The sequence below is a fragment of the Sciurus carolinensis genome, chromosome 4, assembly GCF_902686445.1.
Source record: "Sciurus carolinensis chromosome 4, mSciCar1.2, whole genome shotgun sequence".
Taxonomy (NCBI): domain Eukaryota; kingdom Metazoa; phylum Chordata; class Mammalia; order Rodentia; family Sciuridae; genus Sciurus; species Sciurus carolinensis.
This window is the reverse complement of record NC_062216.1, coordinates 95,421,885-95,434,668: the sequence shown is the minus strand read 5'-3', so window position 1 is coordinate 95,434,668 and position 12,784 is coordinate 95,421,885. Positions and strand designations below refer to the sequence as shown.

The window sequence follows — 12,784 nt, the reverse complement described above, 5'->3', positions numbered from 1 at the left end:
TGTCCAGTTTGTGCCTTACCCTTCTTAAGAAAATTAGAAATTATGGTTAATTGACTTGTCTGAAACTGTAAAGCTAGTAATTGGCACAACATTGATTAAAACTCAAGTTGCATTCCCACTACATTTGTGCTTGCTTTATAGAAAGATTTGCATTCCCTGTTAAATAGTAAAACTTTTTCTATTACAGTTTTTCTTAAAGTATTCTTGGCCTGCTCTCTATCAGAATTATTGGGGTCTTTGTGAAAAGTGCGTCTTCCTAGTTTCTTATCAATTTGAATTACAGTCTCTGGGGAAAAGACCTAGAATTTTTATTTTAAAGAAGCTATTCAGCTGATTCATCAAAATTAATTTAAAATTATATACACTTTTTTTTCAAAGAAAATTACTATGTTGGGTGAAGTACATCTGTTTTCAGTTCAGACATAATGTGGCCTCACTGCTTATCTACAGACACACCTAATTTTTTAGAATATACCTAGAGAATGAAAGTGTCTTGTGTTATATGAGCTATTAATTATTTTAAATTACTTAGTAATTGAAAATACTGGGGCTGGGGAGATAGCTCAGTTGGTAGAGTGCTTGCCTTGTAAGCACAAGGTCCTGGGTTCGATACCCAGCACCCAAAAAAAAAAAAAAAAAAAAAAGAAAATACTGGTATTTTTTGCTTGTATTAAACGTAGGCATGCCTAGTGACCATAAAAATGATTCTCTTGATTTCACAGTAGTCATTTAATAGTTTCTTATCGTCCTGCTTTATTTAAAGTTGGGCTAATAAATTTTGGTTTGTTAGTATATCTTAAGATATTAGGAGAAGCTGAAAATTGTGATAATTATACTATTGTAATTTTTTGGGTGGAGGGTACCAAGAATTGAACTCGGGTGCACTCAAATACTGAGCCACATCCCCACCTGATTTTGTATTTTATTTAGAGACAGGGATCTCATTAAGTTGCTTAGTGCCTCACTTTTGCTGAGACTGGTTTTAACTTATGATCTTCTAGCCTCTGCCTCTGGAGCTACTGGGATTACAGGCATGCGCTGCCACACCTGGCTTATTGTAATTTTATTTTACTCCTATTCACGTACTACAAAGAAATGTTACCTTTATTTTTCCATATTTCATTTGAGAATGATAATGATTATAAGGGCTACCTAACTAAATCACTAGTTCATATTTTTTTAACATTGTGTGTTTGTGTGTGTGTGTGTGTGTGTGTGTGTGTATGAGAGAGAGAGAAAGAGAAAAAGAGCGTGACCAGGAACTTGTTTTACCAAGTGTGAGTATATTATTATTTTCATTTTGTTAGACATTAAGTTAAGTATAATATTAAATTTCAAGTTTAATGTATTTACTAGAAGGATATATCTGGCAGTAGTTCTGTTGCTACTGAATTGATGAAAAACATTTTATTTTTATTTTAGACAACCAGATGTTCCAATATTTTATTACAGTTGTGCCAACAAAACTACATACATATAAAATTTCAGCAGACACCCATCAGTTTTCTGTGACAGAAAGGGTAAGTTGATTCTGATTGGTAAAATGATTTTTTTGTTGTTGTTGTTACTGTTTTACAGTTCCCTAGCTACAAGGTTCAAATTTTAGTTGACTCCCTCCCTCATTTTAAAATGTGAGATTTCGAAATGAATTAACATTTTAAGCCAAAAATTTATCAGAAGTGGATATTAGTATATTTTGGAGTGAGCAAAGAATATTTTTTTAAATCTGAAATGTTTCTAGTTAGTGAAAACTTCAAATTGTTAAACTATGATGACATCACTTATTCATAATGTCTTTAATTTTGTAATATTCTTTCCTATATATTGGTATAGGCGGTTCTTAATTGGCCAGCAGATTTTCTGATGTCTGTGTTACTTATTTTTTTGTAAATGTTCCCACCATGGAATATGTGTGGTTATTGTAGATCAGATAGCAAATTTAGAGGACTTGCTTCTCTAATTTAATATTTTGTATTTATCTGATAAAGTGTTCTGGAACCTCAGAACAGTATGGTTTTATAAATAAATACCAACAATGATGAGCAGGGTTTTCGAATTGAAACATTTAATAGACTTCTTACCTACTTTGTTGTTTTTTTGTAGCGCAGCATTTAAAACCCAGGGCCTTGCACTTGCTAGGCAAGGACTCTTACCATTGAGCTACATCTCCAGCCCTTATTTTCTTGTTTTTTGTTTAACAATGGTAAATATTCAAATATTAACATCAAGAAAAATTGCAAGGCAAAAATAAGTGCTTTTTAAAATTTGCTTTTCTTCATTTATAGTTTTCTTTTAATATTCTTGTGACTTACTATGACCAGGTTCTTAATACTTGTGGAATTTTCCATGTTCTGAAGTTAGGTGGGTTTTTTAGGGGTAAAATATTGTGTCTAACTTTTCAAGTGGCTCAGGGAGTAAAACCAAGTATATAATATTATGTGTATTTATATATTTATGTGTGTATACACAAAGAAACTAGGAAAGTATATATTGTGCTTTTCAACATTTCTGTAAGGATAGGGAAATATTTCTCACCATAAGATTAGCAAACATCTGGAAGACAGTATACATGATTGACAAGACCTTGTAGAAAACAGACGAACATATGTTGCTATAGAAATGTAAAGTGTCATATAGTCTCTGTAGAAGGGAGTTTGGTGCTGTCTGCACAATGATGTATACATTTACCATTTGACCTAGCAAACCCTTTCCTAGAAATCCTATCCCAAGATAAAATGAGAAAAATACAAAAGTGTCGAGTGTGAGAGGTTATTCATTGTATTGTTATTTATAATAGTAAAGATTAGAAACAACCCAAACTGTACATCTACACAATAGAAGAACATGCAACTTCAAAAAGGAAGAATGAGGAAGATCTCTATATACTGACTTGAAATTATCACCAGGATGTATTTTAAAATAAAATTTAATCCAAATTAAAAAAATATATATATATAGTAAGATCTCAGAGCATTTAACATTTGAGGGATGTATATACTGATAGGATGACCAAATTAGTTGTGTTTCACTTGAGAAATGAAGTGATGAGTTGGTAAGGTGCCGGATTGAGGGGCAGTGAAAGCGAGGGCTGACTATCTTTGGTCTTGGAACCCAAAGTAAATTATTAGTCTTTTGTTAAATAGATATCCTGATCTCTAAAACAATTTCCATCCTTATGGGTTGTAACTTACAACATGATATTGAACATTTCAGAGATTTTTAAGGTGAAGTCAATATTGAAAATGATCAGTGGCTTATAAGGCTCTATCGTGCTAATAATAGGAGAAAGAGTATGTCATGCTCCACATAAAAGGTATTTGGATTCACCTTGGTAGTAGTTACTAACAATAATTACATTGCTTGTATTCCTGAAGTGTGCCCTTTAGTTAAAAATTACCAAAAACAGAGTCTGGGTCAGAAGTCATAACAATGCACTATGGTAGATAGTTGTTTGGAGCTATTATAGAAAATTATTAGTTTCCAAACTCAAGTTTGGAAGTATAAGCAGGATAGAATAAAATAGAATTTTTTTTCTTACTGTTTATACTGGTAGATCTATCATTCTAGTTGCATTCCTATTTAAAAAAAAAATCCTTTTATAAATCAAAAAAATGTTATCTTTCAACTTAGTGCATTATGTCTTTTTTTCCATGTTGTGTAGTTCAAAATGGACAGCAGAAACTGAAATTAATTGCTTTTTAAATCTGATTACATATATGACAGGAAAGAAATGTGATTATTTTGTAAATTCCTAGCAGATAAAATATTAAAATGTCAAAATATAAACTTAGTTTTTATTGATTTAGTCAATGAGGAACATGTAATTCAGTTTTAAGTTATTGGGCTCAATATAAAACTTGCACGTAAGCTGAATTATTTGAGAAAATAGGAAAGAATGTGCCAGGTGTGATGGCATATGCCTCTAATCCCAGCAACTCTGGAGGCTAATGCATGCAGGAAGATCGCAAATTCGATGCCAGCTTCAGCATGTTAGCAAGACCCAGTCTTAAAAGATAAAAGCATGACTGGGCATGTAGCTTGGTGGTAAAATCCTCCACCCTCCACCCCAGATTCAATCCCCAGTACTGCAAAAAAAAAAAGAAAAAAGATAGGAAAAAATGATTCTGCTCTTTTGATAGTTTAAGAAGCTAACCACACAAAGAATACTGAATAACTGTGTCTGAAGAGTTTAATCTTGTATTTATGATAACTTGTAAAGAATTTTGAATGTCTTGTAGAGTAGAGTTGTGGGACTTAATATTGATGATATATGTTAGTAACCAAATAACATAAATTTTGTTACTCTCTTCCTCTTTTCTCTCCCCTTTTAGGAACGTATCATTAACCATGCTGCAGGCAGCCATGGAGTCTCTGGGATATTTATGAAATATGATCTCAGTTCTCTTATGGTGACAGTCACTGAGGAGCATATGCCATTCTGGCAATTTTTTGTAAGACTTTGTGGTATTGTTGGAGGAATCTTTTCAACAACAGGTTAATAGTCATTTCTCTGTCTTAATTTCTAAAAAGTTTATTAGTTACACTTAAGATGCTTCTCCTTAAAAGGGGCAGTTATACACATTCTAATGTTTTAATATTTGAAGAACTTTTTGCTTAACGTTAATTTCAAAGCTCTAAAATTATATTGACTCATCATTAAGAGTAACTAATTTCATAGCATTCACTAATTTAAGGGAGATTTGGTGAGCTACAAATATCCTGGGTGTGAACAGAAGACAGAACTAGAATTAAATCAAGATTCTGCCATTTTTTTGGTGATAGTCTTGAATGAGTCACATACCTTTTCAGAAATTGTTTTCTCATCTATGAAATCACAATAAAAGATCTAAGTTGTAAGTGTAGTGTGGAGTTAAATGAGAAAATGCTTAGTTAAAACTTAACCAAATAAGTTTACATAGTCATGTAAGTGCAAATTTCCTTTTCATTTAAGCTATACACTGTGTAAAATCATATGCTACTTTCAATTTTGTAGTATGAGATTTTTTCAATCAATAAAGTTTTGATTTTTGACCCCACATTTTGAAATTCTTTTAAAGATCATTTGCAGAATTGTAATCATGAAAATTTGAGATCTAAGTAGAGAAAAAGTTCATTTCCTTTTTCATCTTTAATCCCTATTTGTATTACATCATGAAGTTGAATGATTTATAGCCTTGTAATCTTTTTTTATTTTTTTTTGATACCGGGGATTGAACCTATGAGTGCTCACCCACTGAACCACATCCCCAACTCTTTTTATATTTTTAATTTTGAGACAGGGTCTTACTAAGTTGTTTAGGACCTTGCTAAGTTGCTGAGGATGGCCTTGAGCTTGCGATCCTCCTTCCTTAGCCTTCCAAGTCATCATATTTTTAAGCATATTTTTTAAACAAATGAGTAACTTTTCTTATGTAATTCCTGTTTTTGCTTTATTTAACTGTGTGTTGATAATTTATTTTTAAAATTATGTGGGAAATCTTGAAAATATTATGTTGAGGTCATGAATTATATGACCTTGTGATTTTTTAAAATATCAATTTGTTTTTAAATGTATAACTTTTTCTTTTCCCTTGAGTTTTTTTTTTTTTTTAACACATTTACATAGGGTAATGATGTTTATTTTATTTTTCCCCTCCCCCCACCCCTCCCACCCCTCTTTTCCCTCTACACAGTCCTTCTTTCCTTCATTCTTGCCGCTCTCCTTAGCCTAACTCTAAACCTAACCCTAAACCTAATGCTAGCCCCTCCCACCCCCCATTATATGTCCTCATCCGCTTATCAGCGAGATCATTCGTCCTTTAGTTTTTTGAGATTGGCTTATCTCACTTAGCATGATATTCTCCAATTTCGACCATTTGCCTACAAATGCCATAATTTTATCATTCTTCATTGCGGAGTAATATTCCATTGTATAAATATGCCACAGTTTCTTTATCCATTCATCAACTGAAGGGCATCTAGGTTGGTTCCACAATCTGGCTATGGTGAATTGAGCAGCAATGAACATTGATGTGGCTGTATCTCTGTAGTATGCTGATTTTAAGTCCTTTGGGTATAGGCCAAGGAGTGGGATAGCTGGGTCAAATGGTGTTTCCATTCCAAGCTTTCTGAGGAATCTCCACACTGCTTTCCAGAGTGGCTGCACTAATTTGCAACCCCACCAGCAATGTATGAGTGTTCCTTTTTCACCACATCCTCGCCAACACCTATTGTTGCTTGTGTTCTTGATAATCGCCATTCTAATTGGGGTGAGATGAAATCTTAGGGTAGTTTTGATTTGCATTTCCCTTATTACTAGGGATGTTGAACATTTTTTCATATATCTGTTGATTACTTGTACATCTTCTTCTGTGAAGTGTCTGTTCATTTCCTTAGCCCATTTGTTGATTGGATTATTTGTATTCTTGGTGTAGAGTTTTTTGAGTTCTTTATAGATTCTGGAAATTAGCGCTCTATCTGAGGTATGGTTGGCAAAGATATTCTCCCACTCTGTAGGCTCTCTCTTCACATTGCTGATAGTTTCCTTTACTGAGAGAAAGCTTTTAAGTTTGAATCTATCCCAGTTGTTGATTCTTGCTTTTATTTCTTGTGCTATGGGAGTCCTGTTAAGGAAATCTGATCCTGAGCCAACAAGTTGAAGATTTGGACCTACTTTTTCTTCTATAAGATGCAGGGTCTCTGGTCTGATTCCGAGGTCCTTGATCCATTTTGAGTTGAGTTTTGTGTAGGGTGAGAGGTAGGGGTTTAATTTCATTCTATTGCATATGGTTTTCCAGTTTTCCCAGCACCATTTGTTGAAGAGGCTATCTTTTCTCCATTGCATATTGTTGGAACCTTTGTCTAGTATGAGAAAATTGTATTTATTTGGGTTTGTGTCCATGTCCTCTATTCTGTACCATTGATCTACCTGTCTATTTTGGTACCAATACCATGCCGTTTTTGTTACTATTGCTTTGTAGTAGAGTTGAAGATCTGGTATTGCAATACCCCCTGCTTCGCTCTTGCTACTGAGGATTGCTTTAGCTATTCTAGGTTTTTTATTCTTCCAGATGAATTTCATAATTGCTTGCTCTATTTCTGCAAGGTACATCATTGGGATTTTAATTGGAATTGCATTGAATCTGTATAGCACTTTAGGTAGTATAGCCATTTTGACGATATTAATTCTGCCTATCCAGGAACATGGGAGATCTTTCCATCTTCTAAGGTTTTCTTGAATTTCTTTCTTTAGTGTTCTGTAGTTCTCATTGTAGAGGTCTTTCACCTCTTTTGTGAGATTGATTCCCAAGTATTTTATTTTTTTCGATGCTATTGTGAATGAAGAGAAATTAGGAAAACTACCCCATTCACAACTTTTTTTTTTTTTAATTTTTTAATTTTTTCTTTTTGGTACTGGGGCTCAAACCCAGGGGCATTTAACTACTGAGCCTCATCCTTAGCCCTTTTCATATTTTTTTTAGAGACAGGGTCTTGCTAAGTTGCTTAGGTCCTTACTAAGTTTCTAAGGCTGGCTTTGAACTTGCACAGTCCTCCTGCCTCAGCCTCCCGAGCTACCTGGGTTACAGGCATGTACCACTGTGCCTGGATAACTATCTTGGTTTTTAACCATGAAAGAGAATAATACAGACAACTTTGTTTCCTTCCTTAAATTATTCCATTATAGTTAGTTGAGTTTTTTAACCCATATATAGCAATTTCAGAATAATTTAATTAAAAACATAAACTTATATTTTGTTACAGGCATGTTACATGGAATTGGAAAATTTATTGTCGAAATAATTTGCTGCCGATTCAGACTTGGAGCCTATAAATCTGTCCATTCTGTAAGTGGTACTACATACTTGGTGTCGATCTCTGAATCATAATATAATTTGTAAATCTAAATAGTCGTTTTTTGTGCCTAGAAAGAATTAACCAAAAGACACTTTGTGTTTAGAGAAAATAGTGTAAGGAATAAAACTAATGATTTGATCTTTTTTCTCCTTTTTCCCCACTAGGTCCCCTTTGAGGATGGCCACACAGACAACCACTTACCTCTTTTAGAAAATAATACACATTAGCGCCTCCTGAGTGAAGGAGATAAACTTTTTGCCTGAGACATAAAACCTTTTTTAATAATAAAATATTGTGCAATACATTCAAAGAAAAGAAAATATGAGTGAGAACCTGGAAACACACTTATTTAAAAAAAGAAAAAAAAAGGAAAAAAAAAAACAAACAAACGGAAATCCTGTATATGTTGTGTCTGTTACAAATGTCCTAGAAGAAATTATGCAGCTAATCAGTGAATAAGTCCATCTGGAGTGTTGGTTTGAAGAGGACTCCTTCTGATACTTTCACAACAAATGGACAGTGTTGAACTCAAACCTTACTTCTTGATAACAAAAAGCCTAAAGGAAGGAAATGAAACCACATCTAAAGAAAAAGGCATTGATAACTGCAATTGTTTGCGTCCTTTTGTTTTTAAGAGATATGATGTCAGAATAAAATATGTAAAACATATGGAAAACCAGTCTAGACTTTAAAAAATTGTGATCAGGTCACAATGTTAATAAAGAAAACAGGGACTAGTCCCTGTGTTATAGCCATATTAATGTTAAGCCATATTGACAAGACCATTTTATCCAGTTCTTTGGTCTTATGAAAGTAACTGCTTTTCTTTGAATTCTTGACTTTTCTAAACTTTCAGGGTAGAATCTTATGGGCAGATATGTCGGTAGAATATGTAACAGAGGTATCATTCACAAATTGTATAGTGGAGACTCTAGGGAGAAGAAAGCACATTTTTTTTTTTTTAGAGGATGCTATTTCCTAATCCATTATATTATCGATATATTTTGAGGGATGGGGATAAGAAAGAAAAAGATCCACTTCTGATGGCAAAAATTATCAATTTGTTAAGAGGAAAACCAGAATATTTTATACATGTGATAAGTGGGGAACAGGGTAACTTTAAATAAATTAGAAGTATGAGGCAAATTTTAAGTATGACAAAATAACGTCAGGTCTCCGAAGTGCCATATTAAACAATGTCCATTAAACTATAAAGCTGGATTATGAAGGAAGTATTGCATTCAGGGTGTCCTGAATATGGTTGATTTTTATTAGGTTGTGTTGCTTTTATCATAACTATTTAAAGGTTGGTTTTAAAATGAAAGGGAGCTATCACTTAGGTGCCATTAAAACCTATATTGCAAATATATATGCCAACATCAGTTTTCCTTTTGCAATACTTAATAATAGTAGAACAATCATCAGCAATTCCCAAAGTTTAAATCATTCAAGGAAATGGGAAAACAAGATTCCAGGTAGGTATTGAGACTAACAGAAGATTTTAGTCCTTAACAAGTCTAAACAACTAGATTAAAAATGGTGGTTTTAGAGAGTGGCAGGTCACTTGTTATAGTTTTTCAAATGAAGAAATTTTTAAAGATAAAAGATTTTTTTTTTTTTCCTGGTGGGGGGTGGCAGTGTTAGAGCCAGAATGAATTTTTTTTGGTTAGAAGTGGAATCAGTTAATAGGAAGATAAAGACCTCTTTGAAAAGAGGGTAGACATTAAGAGAAATCAGGACAAAGCTATTTTGCAATATGGCTTGTGTAGAACGGTATTTGGGGTATTTTGCCTAAAATAACAGAAGCATCTTTGTTTAAAATATACAGGATCACAGAGCCCTAATGTTAACTGATTAATATAAGTGACAACATGTTTTAAAAAAGATTTTTGAATTGAAATTCCAAATAATGAATGAGACTTCTCTGTGTTTTTTATTTCTTCTAATATTATTTTCAACAAAGTTGGGCTAGAAACTAATAGACCTTTTCTCAAAAGGAGTTTTAATGGGAAAGAATTAGAATTTTAGCCACTTTAGATGGGTTGTTGGTCTTCTTAACCTGCTTGCCAAAAAATTAAATCAACGTTGGGATTTTTTTGTTTTTTAATGGGAGGAAAGTGCTGATTTATGTTACTTTCAGGGTTATAGCTGTTAAGTATCTTTTAAAAAGATTTTTAAAAAATAATTTTGTACTTATATGATTTTTAATTATTTCCATGTTTTCTAAATACCACATTAAATTTTTAATGAAATTAATCTGTCCCATTAAAACTGACTGTAAAGGCATTTCATTAGTTCAAAATCCTGCTTTGCCATTGATTTCAACTTCAAAGTTAGTAAGATTTTCATCTGACACTCTTCAAATAGGGTCATATTTTTGGCACTGAAAGAATTAAAATTCTGCCCACCTCTTTGAATGATGAAGTGTAACTATGTGTTAGGATTCTGTAGGTGTTTTTGGCCTCTCCAAGTGTTTCTCTTTCATTCCAAAAAGCACTTTCCTGACCTACTTGTCATGCAACCTTCTCTATGCGTGCGGGTCCCTCTAGCCCTGATACTCAACTTTATTACTCAGTCCAGTCCTACTTTTCATTTTATTAGGGTATTCATAAGCTATTATGTATACATTCCATCCTACATATTTTAAAAATATCAGGGACCTCAAATTTGAAATGTAGGAAAACAGTTTTAAAAAGTTTATTAGCTATAAGGAAGATTAAATATTTAGGTGAATAATTCACTGCTGTAGTATCTGTACATTTCAGAACTACCTCTTCAGAAAAGCTCAATATTAAAATTATAATCTAATTCTGTAATTCATAAAATTACTTCTGATTCTCAACTTAGATGATTAATATACATTATTCTCATGCACATTTTTGATAGAAAGCATTGTATTTTTATAATATACTGCTGCAATTTATAATTTTCAATACAGTTTTAACTTTGGAATTCATAAAGAAATGACTAATATTTTAATATTGGAAGTAAAGATATACCATGCTTTTTATCTTTTTTTTTGTAATTCAAGTGCTGGAAAGTAAATTTATATGTAGCTCTTCTTCATCAAAATTCAGTTTATATTTGAGGTCAAGGTGCATTTTTTATCTATCATTTAAAAATTACTTAAACTTGGGATCTTTACAATCTCAACATGTCATTTAACCTAGTACTTTCCCTTCTTTTTTGAATTTTAGCAAACCAAAGGGAGTCAACCTTTTCAACACTATCAAAATAAAAATGGTAGTAAACCATTTGTTTACTCCCTTATGCTATAATGCCTATATTAATACCCAAGTATTCTCTTATTGTGATAATATGCTCAAAGTAATAGTTTTCCCTCCTTTTTGAAATATTTCTTTAGTGATGAAATCACATTGCATTATTTTAAGAGTTAAAAAAAAATGCCTTGGATTTTTTAAAAGTTTTATTTTATCCTAAGAAAAGAATAGGAAACATTTAGTGTCTCTACCGCAAACATTTGACTCTAAATAAAATGACAAATTATAAAACATTTTCTTTGTTCTTTTAATCTTAGTAGAAAATTAAGATCATGTACCTATAAATAAGCCTCAATTCCTCATATTTAATCCTTTTTTCTCATAGACAAACTACACGAATATTTAAACATCATTTGATTATATTTGCTTTTACTCTAGATGGAGCTAAACTGCTCTACAAGATTGGATTACTTTATATTAAAAGTGGAAGAGTGATCAAAATCAAGGAACTGACTCAAGTGGGTCTATAAACCTGTTAAAAATTGAGTACAAATAAGATTACAATTGGTAAAATAATTTTTAATAAGTTTGTTTTGGCAACTTCAAATAACATTGAATGTTTAACCAAAAGAATTAAGTCAACAACTCTTCCAAATAGTATAATTAACGCAATTTATGTAGTAATTTTAAAACTACTCAAGGCCTAAGGAAAAATATACATTAATGAAAATCTTTTACGTTCAGCACATCTCATATAAGTATGTAATGAATGCTTTGCAAATTCTTTGTGTTCTTTTTTCAGGCAATTATACAAGTCACTTTAGTAATTGTACCTTTTATTTTTAAATTTCATTTATTTATTTTACAGTGCTGGCAAACCTAGGTCCTGGAGCATGTTAGCCACTCCCTGTACCACTGAGTCACACCTGCCCCCAAGCCCTACCTTTAATTTCTTTAAGGTGTTTTTCTGTAATTGATCCAAGTTACCATACCTCACATCTCTTCCTTCATATTCAATTCTGGGTTAAAGTATTTTAGAATAGGGATACACTAAAATACTTGTGTATCGGAAAAGATGTTTCTTGCCTATTTAAACAATTTCAGTTAAGCATCCTTTGCCAATCAGTAACTGCACTTCTCAGGGAATTGTCTCTCAAACCAATTACATCTTAAAACCAGCAATTACTAGTCTTATTTTGTTAGTTTCTAGAAAATATTTTTAAAAGTAACCTAGGCAGTGAGAATTTTTACATACTTCTTTGTGGGCATATGGGACAACCATGGGTTTTTATCATACACAGTTGCTTATATTTCCAGATATTAGAAGAACTGTTCTAGAAAAGTGGCCATTTAAAAATTTGCATATGATTCCTGTTAATTTAAAAATTGATGTTTCTGAAAATCTTAGGCTGATCTAATTTTTATGTTCATTGTGAGATAATATACCTTGGAATTCTAAAGTAGTTAAATGGGATGTTAACTAGAGATTAGGTTAATATAAAATTATGAAAAGTTTCTGAGTTGTATACACATCTTCAATTTTTTTCTAGTATTGATTGCCTTAGGCAGTAACTCTCTTTATTACTATTCACTACTATATTTAAGTATCATGTGGTTATAGAATATAGGGATTACCCAACTTTCTTTTAAACATTAGTACCTTTTCTTTACTTTTCATCTCCCCAAAATACAAGATTCTTTCCCATTGCTTTGAATGTATTAGACATTCG

The 12,784-nt window shown here is 32.2% G+C and overlaps 1 protein-coding gene across 2 annotated transcripts in view; it reads left to right on the top strand.

Annotated features, from left to right (window-relative positions):
- Ergic2 (ERGIC and golgi 2) overlaps positions 1-8,590 on the top strand; it is a 41,955-nt gene extending 33,365 nt beyond the window's left edge. For both annotated transcript variants that reach the window (XM_047548359.1, XM_047548360.1), the window contains exons 11-14: positions 1,423-1,520; positions 4,332-4,494; positions 7,741-7,823; positions 7,998-8,590. In XM_047548359.1, the coding sequence (XP_047404315.1) occupies positions 1,423-1,520; positions 4,332-4,494; positions 7,741-7,823; positions 7,998-8,060 (407 nt within the window). In that variant the 3' untranslated portion in view covers positions 8,061-8,590. The remainder of the gene's footprint in view (positions 1-1,422; positions 1,521-4,331; positions 4,495-7,740; positions 7,824-7,997) is intronic.
- The last annotated feature ends 4,194 nt before the right edge of the window (positions 8,591-12,784 follow it).